This window comes from Ipomoea triloba, chromosome 1, assembly GCF_003576645.1.
Source record: "Ipomoea triloba cultivar NCNSP0323 chromosome 1, ASM357664v1".
In the NCBI taxonomy this organism is placed as follows: Eukaryota; Viridiplantae; Streptophyta; class Magnoliopsida; order Solanales; family Convolvulaceae; genus Ipomoea; species Ipomoea triloba.
Window position 1 is genome coordinate 37,683,901 of NC_044916.1, and position 22,925 is coordinate 37,706,825.

At 35.6% G+C, this 22,925-nt stretch overlaps 4 protein-coding genes across 7 annotated transcripts; 2 read left to right on the forward strand and 2 right to left on the reverse strand.

Annotated features, from left to right (window-relative positions):
* Positions 1–1,547: 1,547 nt before the first annotated feature.
* Positions 1,548–5,154, forward strand: LOC116030534 (pectin acetylesterase 8-like). Its single transcript, XM_031272816.1, has 13 exons — positions 1,548–1,762; positions 2,146–2,267; positions 2,377–2,459; positions 2,782–2,911; positions 3,019–3,098; positions 3,230–3,316; positions 3,394–3,518; positions 3,601–3,661; positions 3,773–3,826; positions 3,916–3,993; positions 4,120–4,225; positions 4,398–4,543; positions 4,697–5,154. The coding sequence occupies exons 2-13, from the start codon at positions 2,147–2,149 to the stop codon at positions 4,823–4,825; spliced, it is 1,200 nt and encodes a 399-aa protein (XP_031128676.1). The 5' UTR covers positions 1,548–1,762; position 2,146; the 3' UTR covers positions 4,826–5,154.
* A 330-nt stretch (positions 5,155–5,484) lies between these two features.
* Positions 5,485–8,561, reverse strand: LOC116030543 (alkylated DNA repair protein ALKBH8 homolog). Of its 2 annotated transcripts, none has more exons than XM_031272829.1 (8): positions 8,507–8,561; positions 7,920–8,225; positions 7,387–7,488; positions 7,154–7,240; positions 6,750–6,875; positions 6,228–6,518; positions 6,013–6,078; positions 5,485–5,884 (listed from the first exon to the last, which is right to left on the reverse strand). In XM_031272829.1, exons 2-8 carry the CDS (start codon positions 8,217–8,219, stop codon positions 5,828–5,830), a joined length of 1,029 nt encoding a protein of 342 aa, XP_031128689.1. In that variant the 5' UTR covers positions 8,220–8,225; positions 8,507–8,561; the 3' UTR covers positions 5,485–5,827. The 2 variants fall into 2 exon arrangements, with proteins under 2 accessions (XP_031128689.1, XP_031128697.1); XM_031272837.1 differs by lacking the exon at positions 8,507–8,561 and adding an exon at positions 8,325–8,461.
* A 468-nt stretch (positions 8,562–9,029) lies between these two features.
* LOC116015016 (60S ribosomal protein L7-2) lies at positions 9,030–11,491 on the reverse strand. The gene is made up of 7 exons (XM_031255001.1): positions 11,344–11,491; positions 10,790–10,976; positions 10,599–10,696; positions 10,433–10,490; positions 9,809–9,888; positions 9,619–9,721; positions 9,030–9,507 (listed from the first exon to the last, which is right to left on the reverse strand). Exons 2-7 carry the CDS (start codon positions 10,970–10,972, stop codon positions 9,292–9,294), a joined length of 738 nt encoding a protein of 245 aa, XP_031110861.1. The 5' UTR covers positions 10,973–10,976; positions 11,344–11,491; the 3' UTR covers positions 9,030–9,291.
* A 1,452-nt stretch (positions 11,492–12,943) lies between these two features.
* On the forward strand, positions 12,944–22,435 carry LOC116023476 (probable ubiquitin-like-specific protease 2B). 3 transcript variants are annotated; one of them, XM_031264480.1, is made up of 16 exons: positions 12,944–13,333; positions 14,339–14,532; positions 14,608–14,692; positions 14,831–14,883; positions 15,144–15,338; positions 15,433–15,508; positions 16,402–16,501; positions 16,891–16,965; positions 17,326–17,457; positions 18,626–18,826; positions 18,918–18,973; positions 19,049–19,142; positions 20,028–20,118; positions 20,675–20,794; positions 21,028–21,450; positions 21,629–22,435. In XM_031264480.1, exons 1-16 carry the CDS (start codon positions 13,201–13,203, stop codon positions 22,223–22,225), a joined length of 2,625 nt encoding a protein of 874 aa, XP_031120340.1. In that variant the 5' UTR covers positions 12,944–13,200; the 3' UTR covers positions 22,226–22,435. The 3 variants fall into 3 exon arrangements, with proteins under 3 accessions (XP_031120340.1, XP_031120344.1, XP_031120349.1); XM_031264484.1 differs by having other exon boundaries at positions 21,632–22,435; XM_031264489.1 differs by having other exon boundaries at positions 14,339–14,418.
* The last annotated feature ends 490 nt before the right edge of the window (positions 22,436–22,925 follow it).

Genomic DNA, 22,925 nt, shown 5'->3' on the forward strand with positions numbered 1-22,925 from the left:
TCATTAGACTAAGTCAAAATCGATGTGGTAACCTGTAAGACTAAGTCAAGGCTTACCTACCATTCCAAGCCCATATGCAGGCTCCAAGGTATGTACGATTAGCGGTCTGGAGCTGGCTCCAAAGACTAGCCTTGGGTGTCTTCACCCTTTGCTTATGTCATTCATGTCTCACTCGAAATATCCCTTTCTCTTAGCCATGAGTCATAGACTCTTCTTGTGCCCTGGATCATGAACTCTCCAACTCCATATCTATATTCTTAAGTCATTTTTAATATCTCCATTACCATCAACTAATTGACACAAATTTCATATAGCTTCAAGATAAATATGTTTGATTGAACAAAGGCAATCTCTATTGCAATCAATAATTGTGTACATGTATTGTCCACTTAAATTAGATGCTTATTCGCTCAAATTCTTCCACTGTTGTCTTTTTACTTATTTCTCCCTTTCCCATTCCTTTTCCAAACAAATCATGCATTTCTTTTCATCTCCACCAAATCCGCCATGACTTTCCATCCATGTTCGAGTTCATGCACCATAATGCATAAAAGAGTCCGTTCAATCAACTGATGTGGAATTTAGCCAAACAAATTTTTTTTTTAAAAAAAACACTATTGCGAATACGTAAAAGAAAAGGGGTTGAAGTTGTTGGGTTGCAGTGTACCACAGATAGAGTGACTGGTATCTTCTTGTTTACCCACCAATATGGTGGTGGTGGACCACTCAACGTGGGTGGTTCAAAACATTGTCACGGTTGCGCGTCTTAGTCACGACCGGAAAACAGACAGCGAAACAGCGCACATATTCCTTTGACCTTTTACAACTTCTTCTTTTTTTTTTTTAATCACTTTGGTTTACCAATTAAATAACTACTTCGTATGATGGTTATTATTTAAGTAATTTAAAATTAATTATGTATTCCGTATAAAATTGCGTTTGAAGGAGGCCAGAGTCCCAGACCGGAAAGTGACGGGCACGCGGCACGTACTCCCCACTCGACGAGTGACAGCTGAGTGAGAGTAATGCGTGGGCCCACTGTGTCTTAATTAAATCACCGCCATTCCCTCTCCGCTTTCTTTCAGCTCCTCCAATCATGGCATGGCATGGCAGTATGATTCATAACAAATCCATAAATTTACTGAATTCTTATAACTTTTTGTTAGTTGGTTCATTTAGGATGCATTTTTTTTTTTGGTTAGACTACAAGATCTAACCAAAAAAGAATCACATTTGGAATGCCCCTTTGAGTATGAACCGCTAACTTTTATGTAAATTAAAAGAAATTATGAAATTGGAATAGATGGAAACAAAGAAGTCATAAGTTATAATTTATAAAGCAGCCGTCAGCGGGATTCATTGGCGCAAAAAACATTAGTAGATTCGTGACGGGCAATTCCCAAATGTCACTCCTCGGACCTCGTGTCGGCTACATATATATATATATATGCTAGCATATATTCTGTCCTTTTTTTGGTTTTATTAAATATAGAATAGCTATAGCGATAAATGAATAGTAAATACATTAGTGAACGCTACTAGTGCTATAGTGTCGGCTGCCACATTAAGCTCTGCTATAAAAAGCTCTTCTTGAAAAGTCACCTACCAGGAAAAAAAAAAACAAAACAAAAAAAAGCCATACGCTTTCACATCTGCACTTGCGTTTTCTTCTGGTATTCTGGAGCTTATAATAAGCTCCGAAAACCATAATTCTGAACTGGGATTGAGTCTTTGGCACATAAAAGCACCCCATTGATCACAGGTACCACCAGAATGTTGTTGTTGTTGTTGTTTTTTTTTTAATGGGAAGTCTGGAAAAAAAATACAGTCTTTATTACATCTTGAGCTTAACTTGATTTCTATCAGCTACTAAGTATGAGTAGCATCGTTGGGTGATGAATGAAATAGTGTGATCATAAATGTCAAAATTTTTACTGCTTATCGAAATATACTATCTTTCCCTCCAAAAAATATATAAAGATATCTTTTTCTTTTTCTTTTTGGGAATTTTTCATTTGATTGGGAAATTAGATTTCTGCATTTCTTTGTTACGAAATTGTGAATGATGTTCTATGTTTTCTTTTCAAGTTTTCACAATGTTTTCTTGTTCTGTTTGTGTTTTTTGGGGTTGTTGGAATTTTGCAGTATGGTGAAAGTGGGGTTGCAACAATGGCTACGTGCATTGGTGTTATTGGTGGTCCTTTTGAGAACAGCTAGCTCCTTGGTGGACATCACTTATGTCCTCAGTGCTGTTGCAAAAGGAGCAGGTTAGAAATCCATTGTACCACATTAATTTTTTCTATGTCCAACTTCCTTTTTTTTTTGAGTGAGTTAGCAGTGAATCATGTGACTTTGGTGATAACAATGTTGTTGCAGTATGTTTGGATGGGAGTCCACCAGCATACCATCTTGATCGAGGATATGGCACGGGAATTAACAATTGGTTAATCCAACTTGAGGTTTGCCTCTAATACTCTTAAAAAACATCTCATTTGTGTGTGTGTGTTTGTTTTGGTGCCAAATAAGGTTCTTTGGAAGTTAAAAGTAGGGCTAGAAGTATTTGATATTAAGTGTAGATGGGGAGCGGTATTCAAAGTGGAAATATCGAGTTGCTGGAGTTCAAAGGAAAGCGTTTCCAATTGGAATGGCAGACCTCGATTCATCTATGTGAATGATTAGTTGGAAATAATGTTCTGAATTGTTGTACTATAGATCTAAGTAGTATAAGTTTTCTGCATTTGCACTCAAAAGAAGCTTTCCTGATACAGTCTGAATTTTCAGGGAGGAGGATGGTGTAATAATGTTACGACTTGCCTTTCACGTATGAATACTCGATTGGGGTCCTCCAAGCAAATGGCAAAGCAGCTTGCTTTCTCGGGGCTCCTGGGCAACAAGGCTCAGTTTAATCCTGGTAAATTTTCGTTTCCATCTATGTTACTTCATATGTTTTTCCTTTCTTGTTATGGTGCATAACGGAATATCTTAAATCTCAAACTTTGGTCATATTCGAACCTCCAGATTTTTACAATTGGAACAGAGTCAAAGTTAGATATTGCGATGGATCTTCTTTTACTGGTGATGTTGCTGCAGTAAATCCTGTATGCATGCTGTATTAGTACTGATAGATGATTTGGTTTGGTTTAGACATTACGTCGTCCAATAGCCATGTTTTTCAAAGTGACCGGAGATGAGAATCCTCTTTAATGGACATGCTTAATTATACCAACAGAAAACCAATCTTCACTTCAGAGGAGCGAGGGTTTTTCTTGCTGTCATGGAGGACTTATTAGTAAAAGGAATGAAGAATGCTGAAAATGTATGCTCTCTCTCTCTCTCTCTCTCTCCCCGTTTGCATCCTCACTTGTTGCAGCTAATGGAATTCTTCTCGTGTAGGCTATATTGTCGGGATGTTCAGCTGGAGGATTGGCCTCAATTCTGCATTGTGACAGCTTCAAAGCTCTCCTCCCAATGGGCACCAAAGTAAAATGCTTAGCAGATGCAGGATATTTTATTAATGCGTAAGATGATTTATTATACTCTTTTTATAGTAATCGTTACATATCCTTTCTCGCTAAAAAACATATGGATGCCTTGTGGCAGGTTGGATATTTCTCATGCACCACATATTGAAGAGTTCTACAGCGACATTGTTCAAACGCATGTGTGCTTCTTGAACCTTTTCCTTCTTCGGTTCATAATTGATTCATCATTTTGAAAGTTGGTTCATTGAATTTCCCGTGTCCTAAACCTTAGTTTCTTCTCTTGGCTTCAGGCATCGGCTAAGAATTTGCCTCTATCGTGTACTTTAAGATTGAAGCCGAGTTTGGTAAGATCAGTCATTTCAAGAATTTATTCGGCATTTGCCTGTTACTACATCGTGCCATCTCACACCAACACAGCTTAGCAACATTGCAGTGTTTTTTCCCTCAAAACGTGGCACAACATGTTCGGACACCTCTGTTCATCGTCAATGCAGCCTATGATTCCTGGCAGGTTATAACATGTCGGAATTCCCTCCTCTAGTTATTTAACTAATCTTATTCGATATCTCAGAAAGGGATTGCAGTAATTGTGTTGTGAATCCTACTTGTTTCCTGACTTGAATTTTTCGGACTCCAGATAAAGAACATTTTGGCTCCCGGGGTTGCTGATCCCCTTGGGACATGGCACAACTGCAAGCTAGATATACTAAAATGTACACCCAAACAGCTTCTAGTAATGCAAGGTAACAATTCTGATGAACAATCCACTCCTACATTTTTCTTTTCATTTGTAATTTCAAGGTGCATTGCTCAACCTCGTGATATATGGCATTTACATCTCTACATACAAGTGGAATTTCTAGTTGTATTGAGCAGATGACTATTTCCCCCTGATATTTTCGAGTCATTTCCCAGGTTATAGGCTGCAGTTCTTAAGGGCATTATTTGGGATTGGGCCTTCTTCATCAAGAGGGTACTTTATCAACTCCTGCTACGCACACTGTCAAACCGAAGTTCAAGAAACGTGGTTCAGAAATGACTCTCCAAGATTGGCAAACAAGGTAAAAGATCAGCTAACCCGCTATGTTTGGTCTCATTTCTGCAATCTACACACCACAGTTGATCTCGTTACCTTGCTTTCCTGAACTTACAACTATCGCTGTCTGTATATGTGGAGAGACTCACTGACTCTTTGCTCAAAACTTCTGGTGCAGACAATTGCAAAAGCAGTTGGTGACTGGTTTTACGACAGGGCGCCATTTCAGAAGATTGACTGCCCTTATCCTTGTGATAAAACGTGCCACAACCGCGTTTTTGACACTGCAGAGCACCCATTGATATAGAATATAGCTCATTGGAAGCAGCATTCTTTTGGACCATTCTTTTCCAGATTTCAATCATTCTAAGGGAAGTAAAAGAAGAAATAAAAGGAAATTTATTCATGATTCATCAAAGTATATTTAGAATAAAGGAAGATTGCCATTATTGCACAAAACTGAGTGCTTGGTTTCTTCTTATAGGAATATGAGTATAGCACACAAATAGGTATCTTTACTACATTTGTACTACAGTAACTGAGAAGCACACTTTCTGTCAGTAAAATACTTTTTTTTTTTTTTATGATTAATAATTGATTGATCAAGTATATTCTCCACCCACCCTGGGTGTGAAATAAATATGTGAATGTGTCGGCAACTAACATGCATATATGCTTTTATTATGAAGTGAACATGTGCATCAGTGCATAGTGCATACACCACTTTCATTTATTACTATCACTTATTTGATTTACGAAAAAGTTCAATCATAATTGCTATTCGAAGGTCCAGATAAACTAACCTAGATTATTCACATTTTCACAGTTGATTAGCTCAAACAAAAAATATTCAGACCATTCCCATAAGAAGTCGATGTTAGAATTTTGTGATTATCAAGCCAACTACTCGACCAACTTGGATGGAATATGCCCACTACTTTGCCATGTGATGTTTGCAGACATGGATTTTGGCTAAGAATGCATTTGTATTTCAAAATTTGGAGTTGGCTTTCAGTTCTCATATGCCAAACTGTGTTTACATTGATTCTTCTTGGATAAAAGAGTAAGCAGATTGTTACAGTAGTTAAAATGAAGTACTCCGTAATTGTTAATGTTACTACATTTGTTGCCAAAAGAAGTCATGATAACTCACTCTATTGTATTGAGGGTTTGGGCTCTGATGCTCTCCAAAGTTCAAACAGCATCTCCTTTAGCCCTGTCAAACTCTTACATGTGCGTTTTTCCATGGAAATTACTCTTGTGAAATCAAACATGAAAGTTTTCTCGAACCTTCCCCTTATTCTGCATATCATTTCTGAGAATCACAGTATGCAGCAAATTCACACTGGCAAGGTCCCTCCCTGACCTGCATCTCCACAAGAAAGACCATTATTAACTTCTGAAGATTACAATTCGAGAGTTTGACAAAGATAGCACTGTGTTACTTCTGAGTTTGAACTAAAAGAATCAAGGCAGTTCTTATCACAAGCATACCTTGCGCAATGTAAATGACACTCTCCTTGATGCCCGTCTAATTATATTGTCTTTCACAATGTCAACCTGCAACAAAGACATCAGAGTACACACATCTGTGGGAGAGGAAAAAGAAAGAAGATTGCATGCGAAATGTATGCAAAGAAGTATTCTATTTTTAATGTATAGTTAAACACGATTCAACAATTCCAGATACTTATAATAGCAAATTTAACCTTGTGGTGCGGAATATAATGGTGCCAAGCATATCGTGCCTCCCCAGACAATAATAGCATTGATCGTGGGGGAAGATAAATAGCTCTCCTCAAAAAATTAGAGGTCTTGTCAGAGTTTTGAATCTCGCCATCACATATTGATTCAGAGTTTGTCGGCCAGACACCTGTTGAATACTTTCTGAACTCCATTACACAAGGCCCTGCTAATGAAAGACTGAAAATTGGTTCCTCAAATGCAGAATGGGTATCTATATGTGGAGACAACCCCACTCCAGGTGGATATTCATTAACCTGTTATAGATTGCAGAAAATATATTAATCTTGAGTGCAATAAAGTAGTGTTAATCTAAACTGGTATTTCTGCCCAGACCTTGCACGGGTATTTTTGTATTGACATTTTCTAATTTATTGTTGTAAATAAGTTCCAAAAATATACTCCACTTAATACTTAAGGACAAATATGATTGTAGGGGGATATTTAATAATAATAATAATAATAATAATAATAATAGAACTACTTACTGTTAACTGGTCCAGAACAACACTTCCAGTGTAACCCAGGTTTTGAAAGGAGGATAGTCTTTCGAGTATTGGAGAAACGAATTGTGGAAGTTCACCCAAGAACTGGCTTGTGTTAACATTTCTGATCTGTAGCAGTAAAAAAGACAGGAAATTTATTAAAAAATAATAATAATAATAATAATAATAATAAATAAATAAATAAATAAATTGCTTTCTTGTGATTTCTACATTTCAATTCAATCTATTGGATAACCACCTAGACACACACACACACAAAAGCACATCTTTCTTATTTATTGTTTTGTTGGGGGGTGGGGTGTGTACTTCATTCAACTTAAAAGGTCACAATGATGTTGCCAACAATCCACTTAAACAGCTTCCAAAGCAAATATGTTGGAACTTACATCATATTGAAACTCAAAACCATAATGTTGAACCCTTCTTTTTGCAAGATTTTGCCAAGGTTTACTGTCAACAGCTACGAGGAGTTCCTAAAATTTCAAGTGCAATTGCACACGCACAAAAAAAAAATGGTAAGATATCCAATCAGATAACATTCAACAGGTATAAGAAAGTATGTAAAAGATGTCAAGAAAATCCATTATACTTTGCCAATTTAAGAAAAGAAACCCCCTACCTCCTCTTCTTTAGCAGTGATGAAGTCATGAATCAAGTAAAGACCAGGAATTTTCAACTCCGAAGCTTCCAAAGACACAACAGATGAGTCATTGACTTGAACCTGAAAATAAATTCAGGCTAGTCAAAACACAATGAATCTCCATGTAAAGTTACAGTTATGACAAGCTTGTGAACAAGACCTAACTTCAATCCATTAGTTGGATAAAATTGGCAATAATCTAGAATAACTCAAATACGAATGCCAGGTTGCAAATTTCATACTGAAAGGTTGGCAACCAGGTTTTAGCAGGCAAGCCATACAAAATCACCCTATCATGGAAATTCAAATGACTATATGGCATCACTGCCCCTTGTGTCACAATTGTAAGGATTGCATACTCCCACACTGCAACCCAAAAACTACTACCCACCAGCATCATCCATTTACCTCCGTTTTCTCAATAAGGATGACCTTATCTTCTGCTACCTCAAACATGTTGAAAATGTATAGAAATGTGCAATAATATCCACACGAGACAACAAATTTCGCACCTTGGCAATTGATTGTACAGAGTAGCGAATATGCAGAGAACGTCCTCCAAGTTCAGGACATGGATGCCCATCCAATGCTTTCAGTGCTGATTGGGCAGCACTCTCTTCATGATAAGATACAATGACACGAGTGCCACTTTCATCAGCTGGATAAACTCCCCTGACCTCACCATATGTGCCAAACACAAAAGCAATAGTGTCAAACGAGAGCCCTACTGCTGGCCCACAGTTAGCCACATAAAGGTTGGAACTTGATTCACTACATTCCCCCGTTGGACGCTTAAATCTCGGCAAACCCATATACGCCTACAACAACATCGTAAACTAAACTATTAACACCAGATTTTGGTTTTATTGTTCATCTTGTAATCAGAGAAACACCTAAAGCTTAATAGATCTCTGCACCTAGTCTAGTTGCATATTTGAGCTGCAATTTCGAGCTTTGAAAAATTGGAGCTTTTTCAATTTAGACTTCCGAGTTTTCATCCAATGAATTACGGATTATCTGTTTGCTTCGGTAAAAATAACACACACACAGAGACATATGTGTATCTATGATGATGCAGAGACGAAGGTGAGAATCTTACTTGTGTGGGCGCACGAATGACGTATCCGACAGAGAGAAACCGCGCAGGAACGAAGGCAAAATATGAAATACGGGCGGCGCGGTTTTGGGAATTTATATGAGTATCCGTAAAAAGAAATTTTCGATTTTTACAACACCGTAATCCCCAAATTTTATCTCCTGCGCGTATGATTTTGATATTGGGTTCGGGTGCCAATAAGAATTAAACATGTTACGAAAATTATTAGCTCGTTGTTACAACCAATTTTCTCATTACATAAATTTCAAGCTAAGGCTATATTTAGAAATAAATAAAAAAATGACTATGAAAATATTTTTTGAAAAATAACTTATTTTTAAAATTATTTTTTATATTTTTAAAAACAACCAATAAAATTATACTTTTAGGTCCTCTCCGGCACGTGTAAGCCTGATTATATTTTTCCCTCTGAAAGGTTTAATTGTTGCAAATAACATTGTTGGATGTCGACTTGACTCCATTATACAGACTACAGATAAACCCATTGAAAATTCCATTAAGATGAAGTTTAAAGAGTAACGGCGACAATTAAATACAAAAATCCTTTACATTAAAGCTTTCAAAACACTCAAAAGCATAATTTATAAAATTTCTACTCCAAGTAATCTTTTCAGGTTGCAAGCCTGACAAAATTAGCGCTTAATATTTGGCAGTATAGTCTTGAACAAAATGAAGATACTCATATCTTCAGAACTAAACAGTAAAGGAACTTATAAGGTAACAACCAAATTCAACTACTAATATAACAAAACTAGGTTGGGTTGGGTTCAGTTCATCCTCCTGATGAGCTCATTGATGAAATCCTCACGATTGCCTGCATCGCCACCTTCAACATAATGGTTCCTCTTCTTCTTCAGTCCACCCAATGGTGCCTTGAGCTGGAATGGCCACAAGAAGTTGTTTGCTTCCTTGAAGTGGGGTCCAACAGTCAATATCTCGTGGATGAGATCTTCAACACAGATAATTCCATGCTTCCCCAAAGCCTGGAAGTACATGAAGCCAAGTTTACTAACTGACCTGCTCAAGGGTGATCACAAAGACTGGCAGCATCCCAAGTTTGAGATGCAATAACTCAACCATATTTACAAACTGACCTGCTCAATAATGGAGTTGTCTGTTAAAGGAATTCTCTGCTTGTCCAATTTCCCATAACCTCGCTTGTAGATCAATTCTCTGACACTTTTCAGGTTTGGATAACTGAAAACAGAAAATCTCATGGTTTAAAGATGGCACTGAAGGTAACTACTAAAAAGAGTAAACAATGATAATTCAATAAATGTATACCCATAGGTTACATAGGGTTCAACGAGATGCAACATATTCATTGTTGCCTTGTTGACTTTCAAAAATACACCATTAAAGATCTGCAGCCAAAGCATAAAAGAAAATTTTAATCTGATAAGTCTAGGAAACATTTTTCGCCATGCAGTAATTAGTAATTACCCTGCCATTTACTTTCTTTGTTATGAGGAATAAAATATTGTCCAACAAAGGAAAAAATCAAGCAAGTGACCCTTAATGCTGCATTCCCTTCACTCATTAGAATGGATTTCAGGATAATTCCCTCAGATTGGTATAACAGCATCCCTCACTCAAACCAGTGAAACCACACATTGACCATGTGTTTTTAAAAATAGAAGTAATGATGAAAGTTTTATAGCAAGTTTCTTTCCTCTTTGAAAACAAACTGGCACAATAATTCTCTGGTCAATTTTTTGCTTAACAATACATGAATAGACATTATACTTCAATAGGATTCATTTCATTAGCCAGCTCATTCTTTCATGTCTATGATGAAAAGAAATGAGCCATCAACAAACTCTATATTTTGCATATTGAAGAAACAGTATAAAGAACAGATTAACAGCATTCTATTATTACAGATAGAAAGATGGAGATATTTGTAACCTGGCGCAAACGCAGAAGCTGCAGAATCTTTTTTGTCCTTGGGTGCATTGCATTAATCCTACAATTTTGAGTACAAGTTTAAGAAAAAACAAGCCAGTCTCATCAAACCAATATATCAGGGCACAATAAAAATGATCATAAGGTTTGTGCATAGTAGAATTATTACCCTCGAATTCTTATGATAAACAAAAGCTTTGCCTCTGGGTTAACATAAAACCCTCCTTTCAATCTTGCCTCACGTTTCAAACGAATCAATTCTTTCTCCTATAAACAAAATAGAACTTTAAATGGCAAATTTCAGGCATGAAGCAGTTTTACTTTGTTTTATAAATAATAGCCTAGCTGCTATCAAAGCACCTGCTCCTCATACTCCTTTGAGTACAGCTTGGCCCTGTTGAAAATCAACTTCCTGTTCTCAGCACTCTTCTTCTTTGCAGCACTGAGCTCCTGCTTTTTTGCAAGTGCCCATTCTTCATTCCTTTTCTGCTTCTTCAATACTGATTCCGGGACAGGTAACTTGGTCTTGACTTCCTCAACCATTTCTCTTATGTTACAAAAAATGTAATCTAATTCAGTAATCAGACATAAATTCAAAAAGAGACTGCACATAAGCTCATATTATCTGTATTCTTTAGCTGTTGTTACAACTTGTGGCTCCCAAACCCAGGTGCATATCACCACTGAATTCTGCCTTACGATTCTAGAGTGATAAAATCCACTGAGTACTCGAATTTGCATACCCCAACAGAAAACTAAGCAACCCGACAGTCAACAAGTTTGAATCAATATCTGATCCTCACTCGATCCTATACCACCTTTTGATAACAGAACAGGAGCATATAACACCTCTATGTATGCATCAACGTGTATCTACATTTGTAAGACGGTATGAATACAATGAGTTCACTTACCTTGGATCTCGGCAACGTAGGGGTAGTTCGCTGACAATGAAGACGATAATGGAGTTCTAAGGTCCTCCTTATGCGTTAACTGTGTCAACCTGTTTTATATTGGCTCGACGGAGACGCTGCTAGGGTTTAGCTGGACAATAGGAAATGGACCGAGGTTTAACTACACGGGCTACTTGACAGGACCTTCTCAATCCAATACCACGAGGCCCATTAACATCTTTCATGAAACAGGAGGGCAAATTTTACTATGGGCCATGGTCCACACAGTATTATAGACAATAATCTAAAACGGTGTCGTTTGTTTTAATGAAAATAAACGGCACCTGTTCCGCGTAATGAGTTTGCTTATATAACATATTCAGCTTCATTTTATATACATTGTAGTTTCATTTCAGCACATCTACAATTTTATTTTGTTTCAACTATAGTTTCATTCGACAGTATACACACAATAGTCTTATTATAGTGAGGCATGTTATTGAATTTTATTTTATACACAATGTAGTCTTATTACAACACCACTGACTTATAATTCTAATTCAACTACGGTTTCATTGAACAATATATACTCAAATATGTGAAACTGTTATTTAGTTTCATTTTATATGCATTGTAGTTTCATTATAACACAACTACATTATCATTTCGGTATAACTACTTTTTCATTTGACAATATGTACACTCAATATGTGAGACATGCTATTCAGTTTCTTTTTATACGTAGTGTAGTATCATTTAAGCAAAGCTACAATATCATTGTTATTCAACTAAACTTATATTTTACAATGTACACTCAAAATGTGATACATGTTATTCAGTTTAATTTCAACACAACTAATGTATCGTTTCAGTTTAATTACACTTTCATTTGATAATATAAACACGAATACACATAAAATATAAGATTTGTTACAATGTAAAGATTGTAGTTTCTTTACTTAAAGAAACGACTCAGTTTTTAGACCGTGGTCCACAATGCTAAGAAACGACTCAGTTCTAGACAATGGTCCACAATGCTAAGTCAACTTAATATGATGTCAATATCAACATTAAAGGAAATACTTAATTCAAAAATTAGTATCTCAACTATTACATTCTTATTTTGATCATCAAGATCAAAATCAGTTACATTTAATTTATAATTTAAAAAATTACACTTTTTGTCCATAAGTTATAGTATAATTATATGATTTGTTCATAAATGTTAATTGTGCTTACTTTTTTGTTCATAAAACTAAAACTGACGTTGCAAATTTTGTCATTTTCAAACAATAAATAATGCGCGAAAGTTGCACATTCGAATAACTTAGGGAGGACAAATAAACACGACTAACAAGCATAGATGAATCTTACCCTAACTATAATTTATAGACAAAAAATATAATTTTTCTTTATAATAAATATAAAAAATGTGTTATTTTTAGTCATATTTTATATTAAAAGCATCCCATTTTTGGACAAAAAAATTAACATGTTTTCAATAATTAAGAAGCATATTTGGTCAATTTTGAACTTGAGGGCAACAAATGGAAAACACAATAGTCCAAATACTAAAATTGAAAGACAAAAACAATATAAGAAGCGGGGCACCCCGCACCCGTTATGTTCAACCTGCAGTTTTTGGGTATTCGCCCATTTAGGAAAACATAGAAATCTCTTGGAAACTCCACGCGCTCGATCGATCAATCCTCTCTGTTTATTTAACCCGCCCTTTATTAAAGAGAGCAAATGAGACAATATACGTGCTAGAACCCTAGAATTTGATCTACTGATTCGTCAAAATTGAGATCGTATTCAACCTCGTCCAAACCTTAGTCGCTTTCGATCTTCGCAAAAGTGTTCTCCTGCGGGGGTTGAATGGAAAATTCTGCCAAGTCTTTCGATGTGTTCGGTTTCAAAGAAGAGGAGCTCCCGAATATGGTTGTCACTCGTGTTTGCTCAGAATCCGTAGCATCCGAAGCTCTCAACATTCACAGAGCCTTAGAAAATGGTAAGGGTTTATATGTATTTGTGTATTTGCGCTATTTTGCGACAAACACATGATGCCGAGTTGCTGACAACAATAATATCCGTAATATTAATAATAATTTATTATTGTTATTATTTGAACTTTGAAATGAATTGTTTTCTGATTGTCATACTTGATGTGTTGGATATGCAAGAGTGCAGAGGAACACCTAGGGTGCTAAAACTTGGCAACATAGTATAATAGAATTTGAACTTTAAAGCGAATTGTTTTCTGACTGTCCTGCTTAATGTGTTGGATAAGCAAGAGTGCATAGGAACACCCAGGGTGCTAAAACTTTGGCAAGATCAAATTATATATATATATATAGAATCCGTCTGATTTAGAGAGCTGCATAGTGAAAACTTAAATTCAGAAAATTTGGGAAACAACTCCCCTTTGCCTAATCCATGTGGCAAGAAAGGAATAACAGGTATTAAAGGACACAATACTCTGGTGCATCTGTTAGGTACATGCTTTTTGAATCTGTATTCCATTGGCATAAAGAGAAACCAATAGATGGCTTTCTAGAATTTATGGACCCTTTTGCTATCTAGAATTGTGATGCCGTTGTAATCTATCTGTACACCTGCTTGTTCTTTTTTCTTATTCTTCAAATTATGCTTCTGCATATGAGAAAATATATTAAAGTATTAATTTACAACACACCTGCCTGTTCTCTTTTCTTCTTCTTCAAATGATACTTCTGCATATTAGAAAATTATATTTAAGTATTAATTTATAGCACACTGGTCTTTCAACTTGCTGGAGTAACTTCCGTGAAGTCAATGGAGATTGACTATATACCACGCATGTGTTGTTGCAACCAAGCTTGATTGCAATGGGAAAGGTGTTCACGATATTCTGGATGCATTATATTTCAACATTGAAAGATTGTCTGGTTTGGATAATGGGCAGCAAATTAATTCAATAAATCAAGAATTATCTCATGATGTAAGCCCTGATGTAGTATCTCTACTCTGGTTGCAGAATATTTCGATATTGGAGGGATGTCTAGGTTTGATGATGGGGAGCAAATTAATTCAAGAAATCAAGAACTATTTCATCATGTAAGACCTAATGTATTGTCTGGAAGATTTAATCCCAGCCTGGAATGCAGTTCTAGCCCTGGAACAGCTTCTCCTGAAGACAACCAACATGCCTTCAGAGAATCTCAATCCAATGTACATGAGCCATTATTTTAATTTTATCTTATTGTCATTGATTTGTTTGCATAATCTGGAGGTGGAATTATGTAGGATGACTCAGTTGATGCAGTTTCAGACACAGATGAGAGCATGAATGTGAATAGTCGAACCCCATCTGCTAGTCCAGCTAACCATGGTTTGGTTTTTACTATTTTTAGATTTTTGTTATCAGTCAATATATATGTGTGTGTGTGTATGTGTTAATGTTTATAATTCTTTACTTTTTGGTTGTTTCAATGAGGTAGTTAGTTAATGCTGCATGTTCCTCTTACAGATCTCTGTGAGGATGGTCCATCATCAGAAAATTGCCAGAGTCACTGGGAAATGGTAATAAGAACTGCCTTTCTCAATGCATATAGGACTCTTTCCATTTGGGTTAAGAGGCTCAAACTGTGTGTGTGTGTTTTTTGTTTTTTTTTTTTTTTTTGTTTTTTTTTAATAAATGTTTTTGATGGTTGCATATTTCCTGATCTAAGAAGTTCAAGTTTGCAACATGCAGTAACAAAACCTTGTTCACTTCACTCTTTTCCTTTGTCTTCTTCTTCTTCTTGGTTTAATGTCTGACATTTTTTACCTTTTTCTGGCAGGGTGAAAACATGGCAATTGTGTTCAATCCTGATTTCATCTATTATAGGGAAACATACTATACAGATTGTGTGGTGAACTTTTCTAATAGTTACATTGAAGTTAAAGGTTCAGTTGTATCTGGAAACATGGGGACTTTTAGTATTCAATTCACAGTTGAAGATATCAAACAGATTCACCTAGAGTATAGTATGACAGTGAGTTTTGTGGCATGACATCTCAGAGTAATTTCTTATGATGCTAATAAATGCTGTATTGAGATACTAATAAACATTTGGATTTTTGTGTTAGGCTGATGCAGGCCAGTTTAAGATTCGTGTTATTTCAAGATGCCCAGAACAATCTGAAACCATACACGAAGCTTCAGGTGTGGCATGCTTATGTGAACTTGTGGTTGTCTGAGTTGCTTTAGACTTGTTTTGGACTCTTGATGTATTTCTCATTCTTGATTGACCATTTCATAAAAGTTTCATCTTGGCACTTCTAAATAGGAGAACATATTGCCCTTTTGTGGCTTTTGGTAATATGTAAACGCGGCTTCACTTTCTCCTTGATGCTGTATGTTAAGAATAACTATTCCAAAGCTAATTCAAAGGAGTCCCTGTAAAATAAAATTTATAAACTTTAGGATTGATGACCATCTTTAAATTCCTCTTATTGTTTGTCTCCATTGTCCTATCAACAGCCTAGTCCAAAGAAAACTCAATTTTCAATTTTTAATTGAGAGATTGGTGCAGTGAGATTTTGACGCAATGCATATGAGTTTGCCCACAATTTCTGTTGAAGTGCCCTGAAGTGATTCCCATAAAACCATGCTTACAACAGTAGCCAGTTATTATTTCTACTCAATCCCTTGTGCCGTCTGCTTCTTTTTCTCCCCCATAATGTTCAAGCACAATCTTCTTGTCACAAAGAAGTCAAGTCACCCTGATCAATAGGACATGCTTCTTGGATTATATGGATTTTTTATTTTGTTTATCACCTTGAATGATTTTATTAAAAAAAAGGGATCTTAACCACTTGAATAAATTTTGAAGTAGTTCCTGTACACCTTACAATATAGAGTTAAGAAAAACTCTTCTGTTTGACTTCAAAACTTTTGGACAGTTGCTCTGATTTCTGTTATCTTCCCCAGAAATATGTAGTTTTCTTTTACTTTTTGCTGAGTTTATATTGCTACTATTTTAGGTGATTCCAATATATTTTTTTCTTTTTGAAATTTCAAGTTCACCCAATTCTTCTTTAACTTTTTTAATCCAGGGATAGAGGAGTTGCAGTTCTCTGTTCATGATTCTGGTTTTCGTGAGAAATGTGAAGCGATAACGTCTGTGGATGGATATAAGGCTGTTTGGCATTCCAAGTGAGTGTTTAGATCACCTTCTTGTCTTTAATTGTTTATAAATGCATTACAAACATGTTTTTTTCCCTTACTTTATCTGATAATAAAAGGCTGAATATTTTGAAATGTATTAAAAATTCCATAGCTGCTACTACTTTTAGCAAGGTTTTTGTTCCCTTCTTGAGCATGTATATCAAGTGTAGTATCAGGGAAAATATGTATACTAAAATTAATATCCATATTAAATTTCAAATTCTTAACAGTTAGTGATTTCTTGTGCAGAGCAGCCAGAGCTATTGCTGTCTTGAAATAAATGTGGCAATGTTCACAACTTCATATCGTGTGTGTATATGTCTGTATGTGTATGTATATGGCTGTCTCTTAATGGGTTATGTTATTTGACCTTGTAGTTCTGAGGCTGATGATCATTGTATGGGTGTGCAAAGAGATGTATCCAAACCATCATCTAAAAGATACTTTCCCAGGTTAGTCTAAGAGACTTTTTAAATCTTTTTGTTGTTGGTCATGTGGCCATTGTTGTGTTGTTTGATTTTTTTTTTTTCGTTGGTTTATATGAGGTCAATTTTCTTGAATTTCTGAATGTTTGATGTCTCAAAAGGTGGTTCCAGACTTTCCTATTTTTTTTTTTTTTTTTTTTGTAAAAAATTTATTCTTTGAATTTAAAGTTTTACTTAGATGCTCAATTTAAACCTGTTCTGCCCTATTTGTTTCTTTGTATCCCCATGATAAATAGTTATTTTTTTTGCATGGCAGTTATGATTTTCTTTGTGATTTCTGGAATTTATAGTTCAGGGAATAACGAGCATTGCTTTATTAATTCGCAGTTGTGATGAGTCATTTGAAGAGGTTATTTATCCTAAAGGAGATTCTGATGCTGTTTCCATCAGTAAAAGGGACTTCGATCTTCTCCAACCCGATACGTTTGTCAATGACACAATAATTGACTTTTACATTAAGTAAGTTTCTTTGCGAGTCACTTTTTTCTGTTTGACTGTCAAGTGACATCTACTTGGCCATTAAATTATGTGAATCACTTTTATGGCGTACCTTTTATCAAGTAGATGACAATGCTGCTGGAATTCATTTGTTGAATTGTTGGTACAACTATACTGTAGATTGGAGGGAAATTGACTAAAATGGCACAAACCATCACCTAGGAGACGAAAATATGACTTTTCTAAAAATTTGACAAAAATAGGAAAACTACGTTTGGGAAATGCGTTTAACCTTTTTCAAATACACACATCAAACGCATTTGAGAAATGCGTATGATGTATTATACATCATACGCATTTCTCAAATGCGTTTGATAAAAAAAAAAAAAAAAAAAAAAGCTTCCGGTCGCCTTCTCCTGCTCCGGAGAAGGCAACAATTTAAATAATAATAATAATAAAAATAAAAATTGGGGCGTTGCCTTCTCCTTCGCCGGAGAAGGCAACCATTTAAAAAAATATATATGGTCACCTTTTCCGGCGAAGGAGAAGGCAACCATTTTGGTCGCCTTCTCCGGCACCTTCTCCTTTGCCAGAGAAGGCGACAACCAACGGCCCATTTTATTTTTATTTTTATTTTTATTTTTTTAAATTGTTGCATTCTCCGGCGAAGGAGAAGGCGACCGCGACCGGAAGCTTTTTATTTTATTTATTTATTTATTTATTTTTTATCAAACGCATTTGAGAAATGCGTATGATGTATTCGCATTTCTCAAATGCGTTTGATGTGCGTATTTGAAAAAGGTAAAACGCATTTCTCAAACGTAATTTTCCTATTTTTGTCAAATTTTTAGAAAAGTCATATTTTCGTCTCTTAAGTGATGGTTTGTGCCATTTTAGTCAATTTCCTTAGATTGGATACATGGGACATAGGATTTGACGTTCCAGTCTTCTCCTTTTTAAGAGACTTGGTAGTAGATTAGAAAATAAGTATTAATTATAAAGAAAAAGAACACAATATAACCATAATATATGCAAAAAGCAAACCATGATTTTGTAATTGGGGAAAATGACATCACATGACTTAGATGAGGTTCATTCATTAGCTGTTTTGTGTATATTTTGGCTTCTAATCTGATTGATATACAGTTTCATCCTCTTTGAGCATGATCTGAATATTGAATTACTGAAGGTATTTAAAGAACAAAATTCAACCAGAGAGGAGGCACAGATACCATTTCTTCAACAGTTTCTTTTTTAGGAAGTTGGCTGACATGGACAAAGATCCATCTAATGCCTTTGATGGTCGGGCAGCTTTTCTGCGTGTCCGAAAATGGACAAGGAAATTGAACTTATTTGAAAAGGATTTTGTGTTCATCCCTGTAAATTACAAGTAAGAAGTTGAATATTTATTTTATTTTATTTTTACTGGGGGAATGTTCTTTTAGAGTGTGCCATTGAGTAACTTGCTTCTGCATTGACAGTTTACATTGGAGTCTAATAGTTATTTGCCATCCTGGTGAAGTGGCAAAATTTGAAGGCAAGTTCTTTCTATATGCTGTTGTCTCTGAAGGGTGTTAAGAATGCCTCCAACAAATGCTTTTATGTGTGGCAGATGATATTTTAGGGAAGTTGTCCAGAGTACCTTGCATATTGCACATGGATTCCTTGCGAGGGAGTCATACTGGCCTGAAAGATCTACTCCAAAGGTACCCCTTTTTGGTTGGGAAAAGTTATTTATCATTTGGAAATATTGTGGTCATTCAAGAGTATATTAATTTATGCATGTAGTTTTTATCAAGTAAAATAGTACTTTTGTGTAATGTTAGAAATGTTATGATTTTCGTTCTTGAAAGTAAAATAGGAATTTTTAAATTTATCTATAAGAAATTTGAATGATTTTTATCAAAAAAGTAAAATAATGTGGAGTAATTTTCTAGATTATCTAATTAATCACTTTTCTTTTTATTTTTTTTGCCAGGAAAAGTTATTTATCTTATAGAAATAGTGGACATGAATAGATTACTACAGAGTAGTATTTTATAAATGTTAAACTTACTATTAAAAAAAGTGAAATAGTATTTTTGTGCGCACACAGGATACAGGCAAAATGTAATTTGTTTTAAAAAGTTGTAATGCTATAACTGTCTACTTTTAGTGAGAAAGCACTTGGATAAGATCAAGTCTCCTAACTCCTCATAATGAAGCTACTTTTTTTTTTTTTTGTTAATTTGTTTAAATTTAATTTAATATAAATCTACAATTGCGCTTTGCTAGAGAGTACGCCAGTGCCTCTCCAAGTCTCCGTGCTCAAAAAATGCAGAAGACAAAATCTAAAGAGAGGGGTGGGGGGTGTCGAACAAGTGTGTCTGAGTGAAAGAAACCTTAAAGAATAGTTGATAACTTTTTTAAACTGGCTACAATGTTTCACAAAATGCTGCCCAAAGTCTAAAAAATTGAATGATTTGATCATATGTTGGTTTGTTGCATTTTTTTCCTGACATGAAGCTTACATATTTCTTTAGTTTCATCTGAGTTAGCACATTGGTAGTTTGTTTCCTTGAACAATTTGGTAATTAGTTTCTTGTTGACAGTTATCTATGGGAAGAATGGAAAGAAAGGCAAAAGGAATTGTCTGAAGATGTCTCTGCAAAATTTCTAAATTTGAGATTTGCATCCCTTGAGGTAGTATCTAGCATCAGTAGGCATTTATTCATATAAAATCTTTATTGAATGTTTCACCAAAGACGTCCTGATTACAATTCTCGCACCTTGCAATAGCTCTATTTTGTTTGCTTGAGACCTTAATGATGATGTATCTCCCTATCTTGTTATCGATTTAATTTGTCCCAACCCCGCACAAAGGAGGGATGCCATAAGTCTTACAACTAATTTAAAGTTTCATCACCTCTCCACAAAATATCAAATCCCTAACAAGATCCAGACTCTTGTGTTGGGGCCTTTATATTGATCTTTTTGTGATGATCTATAGGATTTGCACATGCTGGATGACATTAAGATGCAGTATTGCTAGGGAATAAAACGTTGGCAGTTACAGTCTATGAATTTAATGAATATATTATTATTATTATTATTATTATTTTAATATGTTGTGTTTGGTTTGGCATTTTTGTGTAACTTGTGAAAATTTTATGCTACTTTTTCATGTATAAACTGCACTTCTGATTAACATTTGTACTATAATAATGGTGTTTGCTCCTGACATTTTTTTGTATGATAGTTACCACAGCAGCAAAATTTTTGTGATTGTGGCCTCTTCTTACTGCACTATGTGGAGTGCTTCTTGGAGGAAGATCCTGCTGATATTAATCCATTCAGTATAACAAAGAATAGCCATTTTGTAAGTGCACATTCTGTTTTGTTCAAAAATATAATTAACTACTTGCACCCAAAAATGCAATAATGATACCTTGAGCCCATATCAAAGTATAGGTCCATTATCTACATTACATGTTATGGCTCATTAAAAAGCAAACAACTCTGCAATTTGAGCCATTGCTCGAGATATTTGAGCTCAAAATGCATTATAATTCTGCATTATCATTCTCTTTGAAGTATAGTTTTTTGATGCAGCTTAGCATGGATTGGTTTCATCCTGATGAGCCTTCTTGCAAGCGGAGTTATATCCAGAGGTTGATCCATGATATCCTCCAGAATCGTTCTTGTGAAAATTCTCCATCTGGTGAGAATGAGAGCTGTGTTCCATTCAACCCTCTTGAGAGAGGGAACCATGATCAAAATGCTGTAGAATTTATATCTGATCAATTTGGTTCTAAAAGTTGTCATGGGGATTTACTATGCCCTCAAACCAGTCAGGGCTTTGAGATGAGCCGGCTCTCAGCCTCCTCTTTGAAGGATGGACAGTGTCCAAGCAGTTCGGGCTTGGTCTTGAGGGAGTCCTTTGAGCCTGAATCTAATTTGCATGCGCAGATTGTTGTGCACTTTGATCGTTCAATTTCTTTCAGTGAGGTTAAGAATTCTTTGCCTTCAATTGAGGTATTTCATCCACTATTACTCTTTAAATTCAGATTGTATCTGATGGTAAATATGATAATAATATTGTTTTTGACTCTTTCTTTTCTTCTTCCCTGTTTGATACAGAGTATTTATTTTCACATTATTCAAGAACTAAATAAACTTCGATCTACACTTTTAAACCATCTTTTTGATACAGGAGGAGGTGGAAACTGGTGGAAATTTTGTATATGCATCCTCTAACGCGACTGGATTTGGGGATCTTGGAGCTGTTGCGTCTGAAACTTTTGTTTTCCCTTACTCTTCTAGGGATGCTGCATCTGAAGCGTCTTGGAAGACACAAGTGCCAGTTCACCATGCTGCTGATGAGCACATTGGCTCCTCACCAGCAACAATTTGTCATGATCAGAATGACTTGGAAGTCGGGATTGATGGAAAATGCAAAGCAGTTGGAAAGGAGAGTTTAGATGATTGCGCGGATCAGCTAGCTTCTACTGTAGAAGAAAACACAGAGTGCTTTACTGAATCTCTCCCTGCTATGTTTCACGTAGCAGCAGAGCCACAGAATGGTGTTGAACCCCATAGTCAAAATGGCATTGAAGATTCACTCACTGCTTCCCAGAACTTATCTGAGTTGCCTCAGATTGAATTTCATGACAACACTAATATTGTTTCGAGAAATTTGGATGCCATTGGTAGCGATGTGGTGGTGCAGCATGCTGCAAAAAAGATGCGACTGATGACTCCTGTTGAAAGGGAAGTTGAGCTTAACCTCTCAGAAGATCTGCATCTTTAACGGGTGACCATATTACAGGCATTTTGTTGGTGCATTCTTGATCGATCCAATTTGTACATGCAAATTTAGACACCTTGAGGTTGTAGCTGGAGTTGTAGGATATCGTGTTTCATCGTGTAGTTTATGACTCGCGGATACAATTATTACTTTCCCATTTCGTGTTATTATACATGCTAATGTCAATCTAACGCCAATACTTTCCTACCGACATTGCTCTGCTTATATTTGTGTAAACAAATTTGAATGCAAAGTCATAAAGCCACTAAATATTCATTGAGCTAATGAGATGAAGTCACAATGGCTTTTTCCATTGACTCTTAATTTGAAGTAAAATCTTTTTACATGCTCTAAAGTCTAAATCATCTTTTGTGCAATTCTAATCAAGTTGGTCAGTTGGCTTGGTAATGTTTCAAGTTTCACCCACAATGAGAGTGACCAATTGATTTTCTTGATTTGAACCGATCATTTATAGATAACATTGTGATTTTTTGTTGGCCATGGTCACAAGTCTGGTTTGAATTGGTCAGTTATGGACAATCGTCCTTTGCTGACTAAGGTCATAAAACGGAATTTACCTAATGTATATCCTCGAATAGTGAGTGCGGATTTCTCTTTGTAAATTTACCCAAGTCATATTAATGGGGGTGCATATAGACAAGGGGTGAAAATTTGGGGACTAACAAGGTGATTCGCAATTTAT